The sequence below is a fragment of the Aphis gossypii genome, chromosome 2 (assembly GCF_020184175.1).
Source record: "Aphis gossypii isolate Hap1 chromosome 2, ASM2018417v2, whole genome shotgun sequence".
In the NCBI taxonomy this organism is placed as follows: Eukaryota; Metazoa; Arthropoda; class Insecta; order Hemiptera; family Aphididae; genus Aphis; species Aphis gossypii.
This window is the reverse complement of record NC_065531.1, coordinates 8,276,391-8,301,755: the sequence shown is the minus strand read 5'-3', so window position 1 is coordinate 8,301,755 and position 25,365 is coordinate 8,276,391. Positions and strand designations below refer to the sequence as shown.

The 25,365-nt window shown below is 27.0% G+C and overlaps 3 protein-coding genes across 7 annotated transcripts; 2 read left to right on the top strand and 1 right to left on the bottom strand.

Annotated features, from left to right (window-relative positions):
- Window positions 1–1,052: 1,052 nt before the first annotated feature.
- On the top strand, window positions 1,053–5,917 carry LOC114124935 (uncharacterized). 2 transcript variants are annotated; one of them, XM_027988387.2, is made up of 9 exons: window positions 1,053–1,401; window positions 2,510–2,820; window positions 2,895–2,982; window positions 3,763–3,792; window positions 3,864–4,009; window positions 4,101–4,218; window positions 4,275–4,620; window positions 4,690–4,824; window positions 4,887–5,917. In XM_027988387.2, exons 2-9 carry the CDS (start codon window positions 2,514–2,516, stop codon window positions 5,358–5,360), a joined length of 1,644 nt encoding a protein of 547 aa, XP_027844188.1. In that variant the 5' UTR covers window positions 1,053–1,401; window positions 2,510–2,513; the 3' UTR covers window positions 5,361–5,917. The 2 variants fall into 2 exon arrangements, with proteins under 2 accessions (XP_027844188.1, XP_027844189.1); XM_027988388.2 differs by lacking the exon at window positions 1,053–1,401 and adding an exon at window positions 1,868–2,005.
- A 114-nt stretch (window positions 5,918–6,031) lies between these two features.
- LOC114124948 (probable cyclin-dependent serine/threonine-protein kinase DDB_G0292550) lies at window positions 6,032–13,324 on the bottom strand. Of its 2 annotated transcripts, XM_027988400.2 has the most exons (3): window positions 12,964–13,324; window positions 9,996–10,110; window positions 6,032–8,518 (listed from the first exon to the last, which is right to left on the bottom strand). In XM_027988400.2, exons 1-3 carry the CDS (start codon window positions 12,994–12,996, stop codon window positions 6,045–6,047), a joined length of 2,622 nt encoding a protein of 873 aa, XP_027844201.1. In that variant the 5' UTR covers window positions 12,997–13,324; the 3' UTR covers window positions 6,032–6,044. The 2 variants fall into 2 exon arrangements, with proteins under 2 accessions (XP_027844201.1, XP_027844202.1); XM_027988401.2 differs by lacking the exon at window positions 9,996–10,110.
- A 6,007-nt stretch (window positions 13,325–19,331) lies between these two features.
- Window positions 19,332–21,943, top strand: LOC114124933 (isatin hydrolase-like). 3 transcript variants are annotated; one of them, XM_050199418.1, is made up of 4 exons: window positions 19,332–19,478; window positions 19,539–19,845; window positions 20,995–21,190; window positions 21,426–21,943. In XM_050199418.1, the coding sequence occupies exons 2-4, from the start codon at window positions 19,554–19,556 to the stop codon at window positions 21,709–21,711; spliced, it is 774 nt and encodes a 257-aa protein (XP_050055375.1). In that variant the 5' UTR covers window positions 19,332–19,478; window positions 19,539–19,553; the 3' UTR covers window positions 21,712–21,943. The 3 variants fall into 3 exon arrangements, with proteins under 3 accessions (XP_050055375.1, XP_050055374.1, XP_027844186.2); XM_050199417.1 differs by having other exon boundaries at window positions 19,339–19,482; XM_027988385.2 differs by having other exon boundaries at window positions 19,340–19,845.
- Window positions 21,944–25,365: the final 3,422 nt, after the last annotated feature.

Here is a 25,365-nt window from a genome sequence, read left to right as displayed (position 1 = left end):
TATAGGAATTATTCATGTTTTTTACGTTTTTTGTAAAATATGTGCATTATTTCGAATCATGACCCATTATAAATTTTATAGTTTGTAAAATTACGCATTCATACATGTGTATATGTGTATATTTCATTAAAATTATTTTATTATTTTATAAATAATCCTATTATTATATTATAGTCAATTCTTTATCACTATAAAATATCAATATTGTTATTAATTGTTAATAGATTAACATAATGTAGTTAGTAGTTACTAGTTTGTACCCTGTGTATTGCGGTTCATTACTAAAATACTTAATATTATTTACAGTGTTTAGTGACTATTTACTATTTTTTGCTGAAATATACACATAGGCACATGTATGAATGCGTAATTTTACGAACTATAAAATTAATAATGAGTCATGGTTCGAAATAATGCATATATTTTACAAAATACGCAAAAAACATGAATAATCCCTATACTACGCGGGTTAAAGTAGCAACCTTAGCGTACGCAGCGCCACCTGTGGCGATTTAATCGTGCGACTCATTTCGGGACGTTATTCTAGTCTTCATGATTGCATTCCACAATAATTTTAAAGTAAATATTAAGAAATAGTTATACTTACTTAAAAAAAACACTTCGGTGTACTGCACACCCAGTCCCACAGGCCCAATTCCTAGTTGTCGTGTTGTATAATAAACAATAATTAGAGAAATATAGTCAATACAGTCATACAGAATATTTTTATCTATTCTAAATTCTTTTATCCTGTGTAGTTCGATTATAATAAAAATTAAAAGTATGAGCATACTTTCGGATCAATTGATATTCGTCGTAGTACCCACTATACTCAGAATATTTATTTTTCGTAGTAATGGAAATATTGCAATAAGTATTAAGTATACCATTGTGAATGGAAGTAGTCTTGTGTTTTACGCCACTTATAATTATAGAGTAATATTACTGTTTATTAGTAAAAATTACTTAGTGTCTATAATGTATTAATATACTCATTACTTCTACATTGATCAATGTTATTTATTTAATTATAATTGTTTCGCATAAATGTGCGCCGTGACCGTATGTCGTTTCGAGACAAGGTATTGAACCCGTTTTTATTTTTCTTTGATAAAAAGGCCCGCCGTACTGTTCGGGACCGGGACCATGGTTCGCGACACCGACACACCGTCACCGTGTATCTTGTTATCGTATGCTCAAATTGTCTTCACAGAACGTGTTGTCGCCGCCGCGGTGTTATTATTTGTTTGATGATCTTTTTCAGTTATGATATCTAGTTTTTTTCACTATTTATTTTTTAGTACAGTAGTCCTACATATTAATTATAGTTTGTGATACACAGATAATTACGAGATTTAAAAATTATTTGGATTTTTCTACTTTAGATCGCTGGTAAATCGTGTAAGTATTTTCATCGTTTCTTTTATCGTCGAATCCCTTCGTGGCGTCGTGGTAGTAGTCATTTAGTAGGCGTTTCGCAATACGTTAACTATAAGTCTATAAATTATAATAAACATAATTATTATTATTATTTACCCTAATGCGTTTGGTTTTAATTAGTTTGGGTGTTAATATTAAAGGTTTTGTTATTGAGGGTAAATTATTGGTAGATACGTTTGTAGTTTATGATTGTTGCCAAGTATTATAATCTTTTATTTGTTGTATGACAACATATGTATACGAGTTGGCTGTAGGTTTCCTGTAACGTGTTTACACAGTTTGTTTGTATTTTACTTTTATCTTATAACACTTTATGTTAATTTATTAAAATACCAGTTTCAAGAAAAATTAATTTTTCATGAAGCAGTTTAGTATTTGAAATATTTATTAGGTTAGGTATCTAGTTATTTTTTTTTTTGTCAATGATATATTCAAATATTTGTATGCTTTTTTTTTAATCTTGCTTTTGATTAATTAAAGTACCTAGTATTAAATTTTGTTTGAATGTGGTTTATTATTTTAACCATTTCCTAGTAGTATGCTTGGTATACGGTAAAGATATACGGTAAGTCCAAAAAAAATCATTTAAAATAAATATTTATAATGTATAAAACTTGATTTTTAGTAAACATTATTAATTCAAAATAAACGGTCACAAATTTGTAATATTAAACAATTTTTTTTTTTTTGCCATCAGACTGTATTCCAACTTCTTTTCCTAATATTGTTTTAAGATAATCTGATAATATTATTTATATACTTTTAATATATATTTGATATAAATTAATTATTTGCTGTTATTAAGTACAGTTACTAACAGTTTAAGAGTATATTTAATAAATGTCGATAAAAGGATATTGAAGTATACTTTATTTTTATTGATAAAATATTCGTATATTATATTTTTTTAAGTTTGTGATGACTGCATGAGGTATAACCTCTGAGGTATTAATTATAAATTAAGTTGTATGTAAAAATAAAATATATATTTCATCAATCATCATTATTGCATTTAAATTGTTAACCATTATATATAATTGCATTGATGAAATTTGATATTTTTTTTCAGGATAATGGGAGTTGACACTGAATTAGTCAAAACACATGTTCGTCCTAGGTGTTTTATGGATGTAGCTGTTGATAACATTCTTTTGGGCCGTATTGTATTTGAACTATTTGATGACTTTTGTCCTTTAACTTGTGAAAATTTCCGAGCATTGTGCACAGGCGAAAAAGGCTTGGGTAAAACTACTGGTAAACCTTTGCATTACCAAGGTGTAATATTTCATCGCGTTGTCAAATCATTCATGGTACAATGTGGAGATTTTTCGACTGGAAATGGAACAGGTGGTGAATCTATATTTGGAGGAACTTTTCCAGGTATAAATTTAATGTAACATAAAAGTTAAAAATAGTCATTGTATATAACATGTTTTATTTCTGTATTTACCTAGATGAAAATTTTGATTTGAAACATGACCAGCCTTTTTTACTTTCAATGGCTAATCGAGGACCAGATACAAATGGTTCTCAATTTTTTATGTAAGTTTTAAGAAATATAACTGTAGGATATTTGTTGTATGATTACAAATTACAATTAATTGCTTTTGAATAAATCATTGGAACATTTCAGAGTGAAAATGATAATTATAATTGTAAAAATATATTTTATCTTTTATACCTATGGGTATTTTAGATCTTGATGTATGTCACAAAATTTTAAACATTGAAAATAGTAATAGTTAATCATTAATAATAATTTTATAAGTTATTTATAAAACATTATTATTATTATATTTGGTAAACATTTAATTGTCGATAATAATTTAAATCTGTTTTATATTTATTAAAGTTTAGAACTAGTTATATACTATCAATCATCACTTTTTTAACCTAGTTAATTTTTTTCAAATTCAAAACCAATTTTTCTCTTATCACAATTTTTAAATTATTGTTCATCTTTAAACATCTGAACTATAAATTTTGAGAAATTTTAATGATTTTTATGTTAAAATACTAATAATACAATTTTGGCATTTTATGTCGTGTCTATGTATACAATTTGATGTAGAAACCAAATTGTTTGTTTCTTTTTTAGCTAATTAATTATTTTTCAGTTAAAATTTAAAATAAAAATAATAAGATATCAGTGATATAAGTATGAAAAATTGTATTATTCACTTCATAGATCGTTCACTCTAGAAAAAAAAATAGATGTTTACTAATGTAATTTTGATTTTGTAATTTGAAAATGTGTTGATGGGATCAGTTTATCAGAATAGCCTAATAAAATTTTGGTCGTATGTCATGTGTTTGTTGTAGAACAACACAACCAACTCCTCACCTAGATGGGTAAGTAATATTTTGTTAGAAAATTATAAATAGTATGATAAAAGTATTAATAATTGATTGTTTTAAAATAGCATACACGTGGTATTTGGAAGAGTGGTTTCTGGTCAGCCGGTTGTTATGCAGATTGAAGAACTTGGAGTTGACAAAAATTCGCGACCACTTCAAGATGCAAAGGTGGTGAAATGTGGAGAGCTTATATTGAAGTCTAAAATTAAACGTATGTTTATTAGCTGTTTTATTTTACTGTAAATATTATATAATAACTAAAAGTATATTTTAAAATGATCATATTGCATGTCTTTGTGTAGAAGAAACTGAGAAAAGTGCATCTGATAGTGAAACAAGTTCAGAATCGGACGATGAAAAAAAGAGAAAACGAAAGAAGAAGAAGAAGGAAAAAGAATCAAAAAGAAAAACAGAGAAGAAGTATGAGTGTATAATTTTGTTGTATTTTAAACATAATAAAATAAAATTTATTCTAGATCGGATCGTTTAAAAGAAGAAAATGCTGATGCTGATGAAGAGGGTCAGCTACATCCACTTGTATCTGTTTCTAATATTGATCCTGAAGAAATTCCAGCTGGACCACCTAATAGATTTTTGTCTCGAGGTGGTCCTTCATCTATGTTTCTTATGAAACCTCAAAAAGATAATGATGATAGACCAAAGAGAAGAAACAGAATACGTGGTGTAACAAAATCTGGCCGTATTGTTAAAGGTCGTGGAACTCTTAGATTTCGAACTCCATCTCGTAGTAGGTCTAGAAGTTACACTCCACCCCATTGGAGACAAGAACAAAAAAAAATGATAACTTTCAATGAATTTGAAGTAAATTTAAAATTTATTATTTAATATTAATATTGTTAAAATAATAATAACTATTTAACACAATTTTAGAAGATGGAGATAGAACGTAAAGAAAAAGAAGAAGAAATTAAAAGACGTGAAGAAGCCAGGAAAAAGAGGCATGAAGAAAAAGAAAAACGCGAGAAAAGTAAAAATGGAGAAACACCTCCAGGATCTCCACCTAAGGTAAATAAAAATATTGAATCAGAGATTTTATTGAATTTTTTTTTAATCTAATTTTTGTATAGGGTTCTGACAAACAAAATGATAAAATTGAAATTGACATGATGGCTAATATTGAAGATGTATTTCAAATAATACGTGATCGCAACATCAAAAATGGTTCAGATAATTATGATCATAAAAAAGCAGACCAACGCGATGTAAAAAAAAAAAGTAAAGGAGAAAATAGAGATAAATTTCAAAAAATGGAAAAGAAGTTTGATAGACGTTCTAGGAGTCGCTCACCAAAACGTCGTTTTGATGATAATTTTCGTCGTGATAGGGTGCAAAGAGATGGAAATAGATATCGCAAAGATGATAGGTATAATAATAAATCAACACAAGGAGGACAAAGGAATCGTTCTAGGGATAGAGAACATTTTGACAAGAAAAAGAAACATCATCGCAGATCAAGCTCTAGTTCTTCACAAGATCGTAAAAATAAAAAAAAAATAAGGAATGAAAATAGTTTTAGTTTATCACCTGAAGTTAAAGATTAAATTATTATATAAAAAAATAAAGTAGCTAATTGAACTTTATTTCTAATTTAATTTTGTTTTTTTATTTTCAATTAAGTATCATTTATTATATTTAAGATGATTCGCTGCTGAAGTTTTAGATTAGAACTATTGATTACCGAATGATTTTGTACATTGAATAATATAAATGTGTAATGTAATAGGTACATAATCTTATTTTAAATCTCATATTATTATATTGATACTTAAAAATTATTCCGACTTACAATAAAAAAAAAAAAAGATTAAATAAATACAAAATCCATAAAATATGTATTTCATAATTCCATAGTATAATCACTAATAACATAATGTGTTAATTGTTAAATTATTATTATATACGTCTAGTTTTAAAAATAACAAGATATCTTTAGATATAATTTTTAGAATGAAATACATATAATTTTAATAACCTTTGTAAACATTTATTTTTTTATGTATTACATGTTTTGACGTTTTTTATTGTAAAAACTTTGTTCAATAATCAGTTCCTTTATTAACAATTATAAAGAAATACATAACATTTAATCAATGCATCACCAATATGAGTTATTTTTTTTTATTATTATAAGAATGCTTAAAATTAACTATAATGAAAAAAAAATGTATGTTATTATTAAGTGTAATTCAATAATTTGTTTAAGTAACAAAAGCTTGAAATATTTGTTAGTAACCAGTATTTGAAGGTGAGAAAACTGCTTCATTGAAGCTGTTACTATGTATATTTGTATCACAATTATTGATTCCAGGGTTGATTGGTTGGTTGGGCTGATTTCCTGGTGCAAAATTTGAAAAAGAATTAAAACCTGGTTCGCCATAATTATTACCAATGTTGTTAGTATTAGAAGAGACTTGCACTCCATTTCCTGAATCTGGTGAGTTAGAATTTTGAAATTGTCCTTTTGGAACAAGCGTAGAATGTTTTTTTTGGTTTCGAATCCCATAACCAGGATCTGATGGCGATCCTGTACTTGTTTTATCTTTATTGACATCTCCACCATTCTTGGAAGTGCAAGGTTTTATTCCTTGACCGTTGCTTGCAAATGAACTGGAACTTTCTTGACTCGTACTTGGTGTGGATAAACCATTTTGACTATAACCTAATTGAGTCGTGGCTATATTTCCTTTATTTACGGAATTGGGCTTAACGACGTTTCCTCCGTAAGATGCTGAACTCTGTGCTCCTTGATGGTAAGCACTATTTGTTGGAGAATTTTGATTAAAGCTATTTCCAGTCGTAGGTAATACCTGAGATCCTACTGGACCATCGTTATTGAGTCGTCCTCCTGGGGTACTTTGGCTATTTTGTTCAAAACCGTTTAATACGTATAATGAACTTCCTTGATAATAACCATCACTTAATGGTGGACTTGAACTACTTTGGCTGTTACCGTATGATAGTTGAAATTCTGTTTGACTTTTGTTATTTGATACTCGTGACGTAGTGGGACTGCTTTGATCAAAAACATTAAGACCTGTCGTTGATCTGTCTTGGTTATTATATTCACCGTTCGCTGATCCATTTGTTGGACTTTGGATAGGATTTCTTCCGTTTATGAACGATTGAAGAGGTCCTGCTGGTGGTCCGTAGCTATTGGGCAACTGTTGGTCTTTTTGGTTTTGATAAAATCCATTATATGTTAGAGAACTCTGACCATAATTCTCTTCATTTCCAATTGAATAAGATCCTGACTGTTTAAAATTGTTAGAACCTTGTAATTGACTTGGTGGGTTTAAATTAAATCCGTTTTCGTAATTTGACAAACCTTGTTCCTGATTGAAACTTTGAATATCTGGTGAATTCTGGCTGTACGAATTTTGGTATGATGTTCCTGGTAACTGTAATCCAATGATGGAGGTATCAGCAATTTGGTTTTTATTTATTCCAATAGGCTTTTGATTGTATGCGTTGGTCGAACTTTGTTCAAATCCATTATTAATTGGCAATAATTGACTAATAGGTTCAGCGGTAAAAGGTAAATTCTTGGAATTTGATGAATAAGAATTGGAGTTTGGTTTTTCAAAACCATTTTGTCCATAAGTTTGAGATGTTGCTGGGACACCTTGATTTGATCCACTGGAGTATTGTCCATATCCGTAGGACGACAATTCTGGGTTATGTCCTCCAGCTTGGAAACCACGATTATTGGGAAACTCATTTTGTCCGTTTTTCCCATTAACGATATCATTGTTGTATTGCGATATACTTTTACTTGTTGGATTATTTTGTAAATGGATGTTAGGAACTGAACCAATAGAAGCAGGATTGTTTGAGATGTCTATACTCTTTTCAATACTAAAATGTGTATTTGGTATATTTCCATATCCATTTTGACTATAATCACCGTTAGTATATTTTTTGCCAAATGTGTTGGGCACTGTGTTACCATAACCAATGTTGTCTACAGAAAATGATTGACCTCTGTTTGGACCAATATTTCCATTACCTCCTTGACCGTACGCATTCTGACCACTAATTTGATTATTACCTTGCACTGAAGCTTTTGGTGTACCAAAATCTATGTTACCATAACCGCCTGCTGTGTTCTCTACCGTGCCTTGCTGACTATACTGATCGGCAATTGTACTTGGGTTCTGATTAATCTGACTATCTGCCGTTGCTCCGTTGTAATTATACTTAGATGGTCCTTGATTTTGTGCAGTTTTCAATAGCTCATTTTGCCCGTAATCGTCCGCTGTTCCCGGTTGCGCTGTAACACCGTTATTATTTGGTATCGATTTTGTGCCCAATGAAGTTCCATAGTTATTGTTAGTTCCTGGTACATCTACACCACTAGTATAATCATTATTCTTATTCGAAAGTTGTCCGAAATTGTTTCCTCCCGATGATAAAGTATTGTAACCATTACTCTGGCCTAAGAATGACCCAACAGGTTCATTTGACATACGAGTAATTGTATCAAATAATCCTAGAGTAGCTTGGGTATCACTTGCGTCGTTGGTGGTTGTTGGCGATAGACCATAGTTACTAAAATCTGTTGTTGGACTTGTTGTAAATGTACCCTGGACGTTTTCAACTTCTCCATAACCATTTTTATCATTGGACGCGTCTATTTGCTCTCCAAAACCACTAGATGCGACAGAATCTATCTTCGGTGGCAAATACATACGGGATGGATCTATAATGACATAATGTTGTCAATTATTGTAAGGTTAAAGTAAAGTAAATAGTAATTAATTCTTTCTGTATATAAAATTTAAAAAAGATACCTTTTAAATAAAGCTAGATAAATAATTGTCATCTAATATTTTTATTTGGGATGTTTGGGAGAGGTATTAATGTATTATACTTCATTTCATCTGGGAATGAGAAATTGTCTCCATAAACGTTATAGTATATGTTAACAAGTTAACCCAATATACTTAAAATTTTAGGTATTCAAATATTTATGTTTTATCCAAACATTTTGCTTGGCATTTGTAGATTGTAATGTGGTCAATTGTTTTGTCATAATTACATTATTTAATTGAAAATCGTAAACATAATTTTTCGCAGTACTTATCTAAAAGAAGTAACATCGGTAACAGTTATATTAAATATTAATATTAATTATTTATATTAGGTATATATAAATTAAACCTGTCCGAATAACGAAATTTAACTTTGAAATAGAAATGCACACGAATTTATCTAAAAATCTACAGCTAGGGAATAAGATAAAGAAGAATGATCAACTTTTTTATGGATTCGGAGTGTCTCTGTTGAAAAGGTGAACGGGATGATTATTGTACTTTCCAGACATATAAAGGTATTTATGTTAGCTTAAATAAATCTGAAAACCTTCAGAGTAAAATATTCTTTGCACATTTAAAATAATAAATAGTTATGATTGTTTGTAGAAAAGGAATAAATAATTAAATGTAATAATGCTACGATTGTACTAAGTAGATAGCATTACATGTCCACTGACCACTATGTACCACGATTACAATTATCCATTTGTCATTTATAAAGTCTAAATTTTGAGGAAATTTTATCTTAAATCAACCTGTGTACTAATTTGTTAGGGAATGTGAAGAAAATATCGGTAATTTATAGCCGAGCTCACCACTATCAGTTTATCGTATCTGGTGTCGTTTCTTGTTCTCTTTATTAAGTTTTGGGATGAATGAATAACTGACAATTAACTGTACCTACTTGTACATAATATGTTATATATTATATCACTTTCAGAGGACCCACCCGATATCTACTGAAGATTCAAATTCTAATTATTATTAAGAATCAAAATATATTTTTAATTTATTATTATACAATTTAATGCCGTTTTATGTATTTATGAAGATTAATTTTATTAAAAAAAATACTTATATAGGTTGAAATTTGAAACGATGATAGGATGGCGATCTTCCTATGAAAGACAAATGCCTAATCCATAAAATTACAATTATTAATTTTTTACTATTAGCTTCAAATTTAAGGTTATATAGGTAGGTTATATTATATAGCTATTATACTATTATAATAACTGTAGAAGTGTATTTAAAACTACTTAGGAACTTAGGTACTTAAAACTTATATATTATAATATATTTATATAAAATATTAAAATATAATGCTATATAAATAAATAATGGCATAAATTATTACTATACCTGGTGCTTGTCTTTCCTTTCTTTGAAATCCATCAACATAGGATTTAACAAAATGATTATATGATTTGGTTTTCAAATCACATTTAGAGAACACAATTTCGTGAATTAGCAGCACCTAAGTCAAATAGTTAAGCAGTTGCTTAGTATTAGTATGATCGTAAGTATAGGTATTAATAGAATATGATTATGCATTTTTTTTAATGTTTTAGTCAGGAGTTCTAGTTTATTGTTAATTTACTTTAAAATTTAAATTCAGATTTCTTAATGCCATTTGTGATTTTTTGTTTTTGGTTTGATGTACCGACAAATATGATTAATTGTTTTCAACAATTTTATTTATAATGTTGAATTATACCTACGTGGACTGTGAGTGTTTTCAATTATATACTATAAAACAGATACAATTTACAAAAGTTATTAATTTAATATAATTATTAATTTATAATATTTGTTAGGTACCCGTACGGCTGTATTTACAATTTTAACTACATACTATAAGGTCAATTTCATTATAATAACGATAATTATGTTATTATTGCTAAACTTGACATGGTATCTATAATATACAAAATCGTATAATATAATATATAGTTTATCTACCTATAGTAGGTTTACATACGTAGGTAGGTACCATATTATAATTCACAAGTAAAACTAAGATGTTTTAAAACGGTTAAATAATAATATATTAATTATCATATTGTAATTATACTACTTTTTTAAACTTTAGATATAAATACTTAAATATTCATGATTTTCAACTACAAAACGCTTATAAAAAATAAAGCGGATTTCATTCAATATTTGTTTTGATTTCATTATTAACAACTTATGAGAAACCTTTAGGTACCTACCTATATTGAATTTTCATAATTTTTGACGGAGTATACATTTTTTTTATAGAAATGTATAGAAAATTAATATTAAATATAAAATTTAAAGTGTTTATAAGAAGTTCAAAAAGAACCATAATATTGTTAAAATTATACTCAAACGAGTTATGCCATACATAGAAAATGTATATATTAACATTTGTTTACAATAAGAAAAGTATTGGAAATTTTTCACTTATGACTCTCTAAGTAGCAAAATAATTCACTTTCTTAATTTCTTACTAGAAAAGGCATTGGAGATGATTGATTACCTACTCTAAAAATTAATCACAGACTAAAATTTTTTTCTTAATGTCTCGAAATTTCTTACGATAAACCTTTCTCAATATTTATTATTGAGAGATGGTGATCTATTTTGAACATTTAAACCATTATAAATTGCATCTATGTTTTTATTCTACAGTTAGAAGAAAAAGAGAAATTATATGTTATAGTTAATATTTGGGTAAATTAGACGTCAGAAATCTGAGTTTTAAAATACTTTAAGAAGATATTTCTTTTCCAATAGTTAATATAAAATGGTTTTTAATAACATTAATTTCAGATATTATAGATTATTAAATAGTAATAATCGATAGGTAGGTACCTACTTAATAAATTAAAAAAAAAAAAAAAATATGGCTGTATATAATGTGCGACAAAATGACACCTTTTCTAAAAGTCGTTAATTTAAACTGTGGCCAAAAAAAAAAAAGAAATGACACAACACGTACTAAGTACAATTATCACTTGTTTTAGTTACCTAGTATGATGTTTAGTATATTGCGTTAAAACTTAAAAATAAATTTGGATTTTTCTTACAAATTTGTATCCAAACATAATGTATTAGGTAATTAAACGATATATGTACATAATTAAACATAGGTATATGTATATATGATGCATTTATATACCTATAAATTTTATCAAATCGCTATGTACAAGATAATTATAAATTATATATAAAAAATAAATTGTCGCAATTTGTATAATGTATCTTATTGGTTTTGTCGCAGATTGTATAATGTTAATTTTTTTGCCACAGTTCACACATCGACGACTTTTAGCAAAGGTGTACTTTTGTCGAAATTTACTATCTCCCAGAAAATATAACCATATAAGTCATACCTAATAAAAACAAAGTAGCCACTTCTGCATAATATAATAATGTCAATAAATAAAATAAAATTTTTAAAAATAAAAATAAATTAAATGTGTTATACCATGGGTGTAGGTAAAGGGGTTTTGGGTGTTCAAACACCCTCCGAAATTAAACATAAAACAATTTAAAAATAAATATTTTGAATTAGATACCTCATAAACAATGGTAAAATATATTAATTTGTATTTTTCAGAGTTCAGTTGAAAAAATTACTTTTGATTAGTGAAAAATTGTATATTTTAATTGTATTTTCATTAAAGTCGGAATGACACAAATGCACAATGTGGATTGGCTGATAAATAAACGCTGCGCGTTTATATTATATTATATTTATATGATATAATTTGATGATAAATTAATAAAATCATATGAATTTAATTTTCAGCACAAAATATTTATTTGTAAATCATTTTAATTTAAAAGTTATTAAGAATACAATTTAAAATTATGTCAATTATTTAGTATTTAGGCGCTTTATATTTTTACGGGCTTTAAACCTTCATTAAATATTTTTGGGGAGTCCACTTTAACTCCCATGACTTCCTACTACGCTAATAAAACACAATAATGGTTTCTAAACGTATCACTATTAAATTATTGAAAAAATATTTTAAAAATAAATTAAAAACTGAAAATATTATTATTACATTTTCAACTGAAGAAGTGAAGACTGACATCTCGCTTTGATATATAGTTAATAGTACATATTAGCCTATTTATTATTATAATCTTTTATTTAAGTAATCGATTATTATTATTAATAAAAATGTTATGCATACAGGGTTGAAGTAATTTATATCGTAATAGTGTTGTATGATTTTAACTCCCTTAAAATTTAAGTTTAGTTGTGCCTAAATGGCTATATACCTATGTACCTGCCTATTACACGAATTAAACACAATATCTATACTAAATAAAAAAAAAGTTAACTCACGGTTAAAATGTTGAAATAAAAACACAAGTCCATTGTTGTAACGGCTACTGCTACTAAAGACTGTCCGATAAGTTAATATAATACTATATTATAAAAGCGTGATTTAATTTTATTATTCAAGATAGCACGACGAGCGTCTACTGTCTAGGTGTCGCGTCACTTGCCATTTCGTTATTGCGACTAGTAGATGAACACCGGGGTTTATATATATGTATAAAAATTATAAGTATCATTTTCTGTAAGACACGTATGTATGTATATAAGCACACACACACACAAACGTCGTATCTGCACGTCGATTATATTATATTATGTGAACGTGTGTGAGAGAGATATTGAGTGAAGCATCCCCCGACGTGTGCACCATAAGCCTATGTATCATATAATATTATACAATTTTTTTTTCTCCCGCGGAGCAATAGTTCGTGGAATATAAATATAATTACATTTTTAATTTGTTTGTTGTACCTCCCTTCCTATATGGTTATACGTATAAAGAGTTCCCTTTCCCTTTTCACGAAAAACGAAGAAAACAATCAGTATTATTATACATATTATATAGGATCGGTACCGCAAGTCCACAACAGTAATGATGATGATAATAATATATAAAAATATTATTATTATTATTATTATTATTGTTATTATTGTGTTGTTATGACATAGATCGCCCTTGAACCACGCATGTATGATGCGATGTACCTCCATTGTGTACATACACGACTAATAAAATTTCTATTATTTTGCGACTATTACTATGTAGTTGCAGATAAATCTGGAGTAGGTACCTGCAGATGGTAGATAGGTAAGTAACCTAATAGCGCATAAATTTAATAATATGTATAGTGTCATCAGCGGGTGCGTTTAGATTTCTGCGCAATCTTTACAATCGCAAGTGAATATAGACAATGGGCACACGACGGAATAAATTTATGTCACTATATACATAATATCATATACTCGCCCGGGCCACGAATCAGGTCATGGATTTGTATAAAACTCTATAGGTATAAACAATTAACGAATGGACCTTAACGCCCCCTCTCGAAGGACTGTTTATTGTATATCACAGTCATTAATCGCACGTATAAAGTATCTATAGGAGAGTGTGAATATATAGCAGATAGAAGGGAGAAAACGTAAACCAGTTGCTTTCAAAAGCACCTTTTTAGATTCTGAACGAAATGATGAATGTATTGATTTTACAATTATGTGTTTTTTTTTTGTATAATGCTTCAATTTCAAACTTTGGGGGTGGTTTCCGATGGGAGAGTGAATATCCTTGGTATATTATGCAGGTCAAAAGTTAGAATTTTTCAAAACAAAAAAAAAGTGACGGAAAAACGGGTATTTTTACTCAAAACCATTGTTTTCGACAAAATCAATTTTTTTCTATCTACTAATCACTGTAAATACCTATATTAGTGTTATCTATAAACAGTTTTTAACAGATAAACAAATGTTCAAAATATTTTGGCTTTTTTAAGGTATTTATAGACAACTGAAAGTATTTTATTTTGAGTTGTCGATGAAAAAATGTTGAGTGCTCAAAAAAACTTGAAAATTTAATACAAGGTTTTTTATACGTTATTTTTATTGTAGTGAAAAAAAAAACAAAAATTAAGTCAAACATTTTTTTTTTAAGCGTTTAAAGTTCAAATTTTATGAAATATGTCAAAATTGTAAAAATGTATAAGTAATTTTGTAGGTGCAGAAAAATCATAACATTTTTTACATTTATATCTAAGGTTAAAAATTTCAACACTAAGTTTTCCATAAGTTTTTCTTTAAATAGCTATAGAGAAAACTCGAATCCTCATTGGCGGAAAAATGTTTAAATTTTTAATTTTTACGAAATCACGTATATGATATAACGATTTATCCTCAAACGATATTATTCAATATTTGTTATTATTCAAAAAGTATACGTCGTAGATACTTGAAAATTTAACCAGTTCTTTAGATTTTCATTTTCTTTACATCATTTTAAAGATATTTCGTTTATTTTAAACTTTAAAGCTATTTATAAGCATTTGAAATATTTGTTTTTGTTTAGTTTTTTTTTTTATAAAATATATCAATAACATTTTTTTGGCTAAGTCAAAATACTTGAAAATTTAATTCAAAATTCCTCATACGTTACTCTTATAGCGATTCAAAAATTGTAAGAGTACATCATTATAAATTGGCACAACTTGTTTTTATTAGCATTTGAATAGTTAAAATATTGACAAAAATTCGTTAAGATCACGAACACTTGCAAATTATTTTGTAGTTATAATATAATTATAACTATATAATTATTATATATTTTAATATATAATAATTCATATAAGTTTTTTTTGAAATAGCTAAGAATTGAAAATTTTTATATAAAATTGTCCATAAATTTGACTTACAATAATTATAAAAAATTCAAATTTTTGGGTATTCAGGTCATTAAAACATAAATCAGCTTTTTCGCCGCCATCTGGAAAATATATCCTAAACTGACAAATCATCTTCGTTCAGAATCGTTTTTTGTATACAATATGATAAACCTATTGCCTTCAAATATTATATACTTAACGATTCTCAACCCTTAAAATAGGGGAAGTAAATATCTGTTCGGTACATTTTAGTAGATTGGCGCTGTTTACACTTCACACGATAGAAAATATTACGCGAGTATAAAGCAAAATGTAAACAAAAAACTAACAATTTAAAGATTTTATAAATAAATATAAAAATAAAATATTATAGGTGATAGGTTTTTTTTAAATCTGTTAGTCATAAATCATAATTACAAAACATAATACATAATATAGGAATTAATTATATAATAAAAAATATTTTATTTTTATTTTTCTTAAATTTAATACTATATTTTTAGACAAATTCCATTGCATATCAAATATTGTTATTACTATATTAATTTTTTTATGATCATATATGTATTTTATTATTTTCATTTATTTACATAATGTTTACCTCCTTTATTTTACGGTTTAACGTTGTAATTGTGTACATAATTTCTGAGAGAATCTGTACGTTTGTTTTAGGGCAACTGGTAAATTTTTTAAAGGATTAAGAAAGTCATTGATCAACATCCATATTAGGAGACAGTTGTTGATACTACAGTCAAATTAGGTACTTATATATACAATATACCTACCTATCAATTTATTTGTTATACTATTGCATATACCTGAAACACAATTTAACAGTTTCTACATTTGCTTATATATGATTTTTATGAAGTGATTGTATATATTTTGTAGGTATACATCATCTTTGAGATCAATGTTTTCATCTTAATAACTGCAATTTCGGATCTTGCATTAAAAACACGGTAACACACCAACACCTATACTTGGACACTGGGTAGGATTATGATTATAATATTAACTATAAATTATAATTATGGGTGGTATACAAACTTTTGAATTTGTTATCAAAACGATTTGATAACAAGTATATACACGTTAGGTATATTAATATCTTTTCATTAATAATTTTTTGTTTAAATATTATTAAACATTAAGATAAATCATTTTATTTTCGCATTGAAATTTTTTAATTAAAATATTTAAAATAAAACAAATTAATTTTTTGAGGATTCTAAAGACCTAAAGAAAGCCTCGGGACAAATTCACAATCCCCCGTATGCAGACCCAATAGGTCCATATTATAATTATATACCTTGTGCCTACACAATTATAAAAAGGATGTGTCTTCGCTTTTTATCAATTTATACCTTTTTTTTTTTTGTTTATCATTAATTTCAAATCTAATTTCACAATTCACAACCAACTATTATAGTCTACTACTGTAACTGACAACACTCAACTATAAGTTTGTACATCGGCGTCATCCGGCATCAATTGTATTAATAAGTAAGTTATAATATTTCAAAACATAAACATTAAACTATACGCCTATATAATATAGTATAATACTTTATACACACATACTATTATGTAGTCGTATTATACATTTCTAAATATATAATATTTATTGTCCTTGTATTTATTATTAATAATACATACTATAGCAGTATAGCATAGCCTTTATAACTTGTTTATATATACAGATCTAAAGAATACAAATACTAAGTTTCATTCATGTAGGTATATATTGTAGTATTTGTACTTATGTTTTAGTCATAGCGAAAGTAATTTCATGACGTAGGCATAACAAACATTAAATATTTATTACAATTCAGTTTATAAATAATTTAAGCATTTAGATATATCATACGCATAGATAATTCGTTTTGAAAATAATCTTCAATAGTCTCTAAAATATTCGTATATAAATTTATTTTTTATAGGTTCTATATTCTTATTGTAACTGAAGAGTGGAGAGAGGATAGTATAGATAGCGAAGCATAATAAGCACGTGTCAATTTTAAATATATAATACAATACATTATATAAATACATAATTAGTAGTCTAAACGACTACCTATATAATAGGTTTTTTTTCAAACGATGAGCAGTGTGCTTTTTAATTTTAAAGCTTATAAATTATAATGGTAGTAAAGGTGTCCAGTAACCAGTATAGGTACTTTTAGGTAAACTGCAGATTTTGTTTATCATACTTTAAAAATAATAAGTAACCATTTAACAAGTAGCCAAATGACTACTAAATTATTCTAAATTTCACGATTTGTTGATGAAACGATTACTTAATACTATATATTATGTTAATAAACATAATATACATTTTAGTGTATAATTTTTACACGAATCATAATTATTTTAATGATTGTAAACGCATCTATATAGATTCTACACATGCTTGGTAGGTGAATAAAGTTACTGTTTTATCAATGATGTATCTATCTTATATAATTGTTATGAATAGATTTAATTTTTTTTGATCTTATGAATTTATCCACACAAAATATTAGGATATTTTGATGTTTAGAATAGTGTAAATTAATTCAACCTCGGTTGGTTGAAACTTGAAAGTAAGTTGCCACATTTAATGTGTTAATTTCAGTTTTTTTTTTTGTTAGAATGTGATGCTATTATTTTGAAGGCTTCTTTTTTAATGTTTACGAAATGACCTTTTTCACGGGTTGTAGGTAAGTATCTCTTTTAAATTTTTAAAAGTAGTGCAGTGCTATAATTTAGATTTAGATTATTTAGAAGATCACAGTCTGTGCCAATTGTAATCTATTATTTGCTTATATTTCTGGTAGATTTATAAATATAACAATAATTAAACGATAAGACTTGAGCGAAGACTCTATATATTTTATAGATTATAGAAATATAATATTTTACGTATACAATATAATATATGTATAGGTAGTTAGTGAATACGCCTAGCCGCGTCTTAAACTAACTAGTCATTACTTTATAAGCTTGAAAACTGGTATTTTAGTAAAATATTTTAAATAAATACCTGTATACAAAATACATCTTAAACTCTAAAATTAAGGCATATAAATTGTAAGTACCTTTATAATAAAATTCGTTTTAAATTCTTGATATTTAATATTAGACGACGGAAAAACGTGTGGCTATAATTTTTTACATAATATATTATATACTAACTAATAATATGTCTTACTTTACTGGTTGAAGATTTGCTCTATGAGCTATTGGTAGTCATTTATACCATATTTTAAAATTTTGAATATATATTCATAAAATACACTTTGGCAGAGTTATAGAAATTTCTTCCAAATATCATTTTTCTTTAAAAAAAACGGCAAGATTACACATTTACACCTCACTCTTTCTTTACAGTGTGGATTATACCTATTATAGAAACTGCAAAACTTCACCAAATGGTTTATAAATATTGATTTTTTTTAGTCTGCTTGACAAGGTTAGTTTAATTGTAATGGTTCCTAAACTATTTTCTAGTGTCCCAAAATTTCGTCTTTTATGATGAATTTTTATTCTTGGAAAGATAAAAAAGTCACAAGGGCTCAAGACGGGTGAATAGGGGGGTTGAGGCCTGAGGGGCCAGGGAATATTTTTGGTTGAAAAGTTGAAAGTTTTCCACTGCGATGTTTATCATTGTTAATCAACTCTCTGCTTTCTGAAAATGCCTTAAACCATGTTAAAACCTTGTCACTTGAAAGTATACTTTTTCCATATACTTTTTGAAGCTTTTGAAAAGTTTCTGTCACACTTTGTCCAAGTTTGAAACAAAATCGAATAGCACATCGTTACTCGAAATTGTTGTTACTTATTATATTAGTACGTACCAAAAATAAACGAAAATAATCACCACAGACCAATATGTGACCTAACCAAGGTTATCTACACGGTTATCTTGTAGATAATTTTAAACTCGTACTTTATATTTAAGGCACATTATATGTATATAAAACATTTTTCGAAAGGAAAGCCATTAGTGCTGCCAGATAACAAGCTACAGCAGCTACGCTATCAGTCTTCTTACTTTATTTACACATTTCGTATACCTATATTTATAATATAAGTCGTCATGGCGCGAGGGCAAAGAGTACATAGTTACTAACTTACATTAGCTATAGATCATTTCTACTACTTGCTCGTAAATATGATAATTATTAATAATTCAAGTGATTAATTTTTTTTTTTGGTAAATAGGTACTAAATAGGTACATGATGTATTTTTATGGGTGGAACGTAATATTGGTAATTTTATTGATAAGGAAAGCTAACAGTATCGTGATTGATTTATGTCATGGTTATCTAAATCAATCTACTACCTGTTGGAATCCGACACAACGGTTCGAAATATTTGGAGTACAGAGAGGCGTTAATCCTAAATGGTATTCAACACAGAGCTTTTCAGTATCTGAACATTGCGGTACTCATTTAGATGCACCTTATCACTTTTATCAAGACGGATGGAAATTAAATGATATTCCTTTGGAACGCATGATAGTTGAAGGTTAGTTTAAACAAAATTTATCTCTATAACTTAAAAATATTTAAAAATCCATACAAAATAATCCAATAATGTTCGATTAAAAAATAAGTAGGTATTCAAAAAAGATTTACATTTTCGAAAAACGTCATTTGTAGATCTTCAGGTACTATTTTTTTTTTTTTTTTTAATTGGTTAAACTGAGTTTTTGCTGAATGCGAGTAGTTTGAGTTTTTAACATTCACATAATACATACTTTGGAAAAACTGTAAGTATAATATGATAAAAAAATATGAGTTATGAGTAAAAACCTTGTTACTGCCATTTAAATGACGTTAAACTGACTTTAACCTTAATGTAAAAGGTTGTTAAAAATATAAAATAAAAACTCATACCTAGTTGGTTTGTATTTATAATTTTATAACTATTCAAATTAATTTCAATTGCTATGATTACTATTTACAGCTATGAGTATAAACTACAAAGTTTAATTTTCTTGTAGCCTGCACAAAAAAGTCTAGTAATCTCAGGATCACCTATCTCTTCATTTTTAAAAATCTTTCCAGTTGAATTATTTATATGTTAATGATTTTAATTCCTTATTCACGAAAACAGAATTTATTATTAAATAAAAATAAAGTAATTCAATTATTACATTTATAGATGTGAATATGTGATATTGGGCATAAGCGGAAATTTGATGAAATTACTGGGGGGTGGGGGGCTGAGTAATATATGCATTACAGTACAAAAGCAGCTGTACCTTAAATTTGGGGGCTTAGTCCCCGCAAGCCCCCTCCCGATTTTCGCCTATGATATTAAGGAAGTAATTATAACATTGACATAGGGCATGAATTCATTTTTTTAAACTATGTTGTATAAAGAAAGGTAGTCGCGGTTATTTGATAATAAAAGTTATACTATAATATAAATTATATATTAATTATATAAATGACTAAGTCATGTTGGTTGTAACCCTTATGAGGAGGTAGTCAAGATAACAGGATCGAGACTCGTGGTAGTCGGAATAACCGAGAAATACCAGTTACTATTATTATAGTAAACAGTAAACATATATGTTTAAATAATTTTGTAATACTAACAATATTTTTTTTAAATGTACCCATCATAAGTCATAACAGTCATAACTTAATTTTAAATATAATTGAATAGGTGTGCATCTTAATGTCAGTCATCAAGTCAATGGAAATGGCGAATTTTTACTTACAGTCGATCATTTGAAAAAATGGGAACACGACAATGATCCACTTCCACACCGCTCTGTGATATTAGTCAATTTTGGTTGGGCTCATAAGTTTGGCAATCGTCAATTATACTATAATAACGATACACAACGTTCATTATTAAGGTAATAAATAATAATATCATACAAAATTAAAATGGTGTAGTTGTATAAAATATTAAAATGTAATGTTCGTATATGATTTATTTTCACGTTTGGCATAATACAAGTTTATAATTTATAAATATTATATATTACTATTTATTGCGTTCATTAATTATATGAATTTAGGTGTAAATTTAAATTTAAAGTGTGTTATTAATTTTCCTAAGTGTTAAGTACATCATTTTTTTTTTTTAAGTTTTCCAGGATTATCTAAAGAAGCAGCACAATGGATTGTCGATTCTAAAAAAGTATTTGGCGTAGGAGTAGATAGCCCGAGTGTTGATGCAGGCAGTTCAACGTCATTTGATGTGCACAAAATACTATCTAAAGCTAACATATATAATCTTGAAAACGTAGCTCTAAATGGTACGACATTACCATCAAAAGGATTTAAACTTATTATGCAGCCAATCAAAATTATAGGAGGTACCGGTGGACCTTGTCGGATTTTAGCTTTTATAAATAATACACTTGAAAAGTGAATGAAACTTAAATTTACTTGACTATATATATTCTAATTAAGTGCTTAACTATAATTTATTAACCTAATAAAATTAACACATACAAATAAGCTAAAAATATAAAATGTAAAACAAGACGTCTTTTTAGTTTTATACCAACGTAATTTTTTTTTTTTTGAAAAAATATTACGTTATAACCTAACATACCTAATTTTATTTTGTATAAATATAATGATTGACAATAGTCACGAATTTTTGGTTTTTTTTAAATTATATATTTTTACCTACAATTAATGCGGGTTTATAAAGTGATTTTAATTTATAGATGATATAAATATAAATAAAATTGGTATAGTGTGGACAGAAAATACTGATAATTAATACCTATAAGTATAGATAGGATGCCAATGTTAGATTTTAAACAATTTGTTATTAAATTTCTACTGATTTTAAAATAAAATTCACAGGTAACTATATATTTAAATTTTGAATTTTAAAAAGAATGGATGAATTTAATAAAATAATTTATTATAAATTATACTACAAGTCTTATACTTTTATGTATAGGTACATAAAAAATAATATATTGTTTTTTATTATTTATTATCGGAAGAGCTTACATACGTACTGCACTCGTAATAATATCACCTATTTATTTCTAAGCATAGAAGTAGAATCTATAATAAAGAGTTTACCAAGGTACTTTAAAATAAATTGTAAAGGTACTCATATTTTTATATTTTATAACGCAATAGGTACGCATTGTTGTTACCTATTTTTTTACTGCTATTAGTCAATAATATAATATGCGCAATAAATTATGTGTGCACAAGCCAATAAGTACATTACACATATTAGTATTAATAATTATTAATCATAACATTAAAATATACGAGATACGTCATAATATTATTTTGTTTGTGTTTTAACGTTTTGCATATAAATTTGTAATTTTGTAATTTGTAAGTCAATCTAAGATACCTACTGTAATTTTGATAAATTTTGTTATAGATAAATAGTATATTAAACACCAGGCACCTATCTTAACATATTACAGATTGTCAAAATGCCAAATGAACATTTCTGTATCGATTCACGATTGTACATAATTTAATAATTTATAAATAACACAGTTCATTAATAATATAATACATATTATATATTATATATTAATATAGCTATAGAATAAATGAAATTAGGTTAGGTTAGGTTTCATTCATATATTATTCGGTGATATACTGATTTAGCTTTATATACCAGCAGTATACCTAATATATATATCGAAGTCTAAGTAAACAATATAGGTAATAAATAAGCCTAGTATAAATAGATAAAATATCTATACATTTGCATATCGCAGATGTTGTAGGTAAGTACCAATGAGTAGCTACATCGAATACGAAAATTTTAAATCTAAATTTCTATATAAGAACCCTGTTGGCTAATTTAATACTAAGGATTAAACGTGACAGTGACGGGTTCGTGATTTCATTGTTTCTTTCTATATTCTATTATGCATATATGATATATACCTATAGGCCGTATATATTCCATTCATTCGACTGGTTTTGAAAACAATATTGAATAACAGAATAACCAATCGTAGTACAAAGAATAACCAACGATAATAATATAACTGAGAACGAACGTAACGATAATACGCTTGTTTCTTTGAGTTTTTATTTTTTATACGACGTACCTACTGAGCCGATATAAGGATTTGAACCGCCTTAGAGTAATATAAATATTTGGTAGTTTGGTACAATATTCAACCGAACAATATTCTTTTGTATACTAGAAATATTAGAAAAAAATATAGTTTTTTTTTCATCTGCAGCATTCGACATAGGTATAAAGGTATTATGCCATTTATTAAATTATATTTATTGACTAGTTGATAACATATTTAAGTATACCTACATTATTGTTGTATTTTTTTATCATGTGATGTTATTATGTTATGTGTCTATATTTAAAAATATATGATAAATTGGTAACATTTATGCCTAAACTTGCAATGCTAATATAGGTAGTATATAAATATAGGCATAGTTTGGTTCTGCAGTCGTTATTCACTCAACACCAACTCCATTTTTATTTGTTTATGTATAAACTCTATAGTTTTTTCTAAAAATTATTTCAAAGCTATTGTATTAAATAATAAAATACATTAATATAATATAATTATATATAAATAACAAAAACAGCCTTGTTCAATAAATTAATGAAATTCGTTTAAAGCGTTTTTCCTGTTAACTCAGTTTAAAGACTGACCATTCATGGCGATTGAGGAACATGAATAAATATGACTACACATAATAGGTTATATGTATAAAATACTATGAGATGTCATAAATAATAAATATTTTTACCTTTAAGCTTAATTATGGATAAATTCACTTGAATATTAAAGCTAACAACATGAAATGAATTCGGGTGATCGCAAATTTATTACGTTGTATATCAGTATATTTATGTAAGATAGAGACAACACATGTGGGTGTGCTTTTCCGTCTTAATATTTAACATTATAGCCTATATTGGTACCTACTACCTAGCTATAAGTCTATGACAGTACGAATGTTTTGTTAATGAGAAAAAAAATTGCAGTTGAACTATACCCATTATTATTCATACAAAACAGTGATGATGATTTATGTGTCCTACAATTTCTATAATAATTTGATATCATCACTCACAAATATTATTGGGCTAGACTAGATTTGGTTTTTGACATGGAATTATCCTTCTCCAGAAACTCTTCGTTGACTCTGTTCCGTATTTAATATCTGAGCTTAGTAGGTACCGAAATATCTTTGTTCTCTTCCAGGATGAAATTTTTCTGGCCCAGATAGTTACTCCATTTGATTCGATTATAAGTATATTTGTGTACACTTATATACCGACAATTCATATATGCACGATAAAGCATTAAAACAATAAAAGAAATAAATTCTGAATTTATCACATTTTGTATTTTTGTCTTTCTATAATGGATTTTTACATTACGAAACATAAATAATATGTTTAAATAAATTATAATGTATTTAATGAATATATATAATATTATAAATTATTTTACATGACGAATGAATTCGTGCACACGGCACAAATCGTAACGCAGTTACTTATTTTTCTTTTCAAAATAACCTGAATAGCTGATGATATCATAAAAAGTAACAATAAATATAATATGCGTGCGGAAGGTGGAAGTGTCATAGGATTTCTATAGGCGTCGAGGAATAAGTCTTATTATTAATGTTAAATCATTTTTTATCACTTTATACGTTCATCGCTCTTTTTGTTTTAAGTCGGTTTTCTGAAGAAAACGCAAGTTTGTGTTGACGGATCAATGAAAATGATATCCGAAAATTAATATTTATTAATATAATTAATTTAAGCGTAGTATGCAACACGAATATTTCCGCAACGTAACAAGGCATAAAAAAACCAGGAAAAAAAACTTCGCATTGGAAACCTTTGTATGTTATTGTGTAATACAATATTGAAAAATAGGTCAAACTTTTAAAATGTAAAACTCAAATAATATTTTCAGAATTAAAAATTAAAACAATAAACATATTATTCATGTATTATATAGACAAGTTTATATTACAAAATGACAGTATAATTTGTATTTTATATTACAAAACAAATCTGGCAAATGAGAACTTA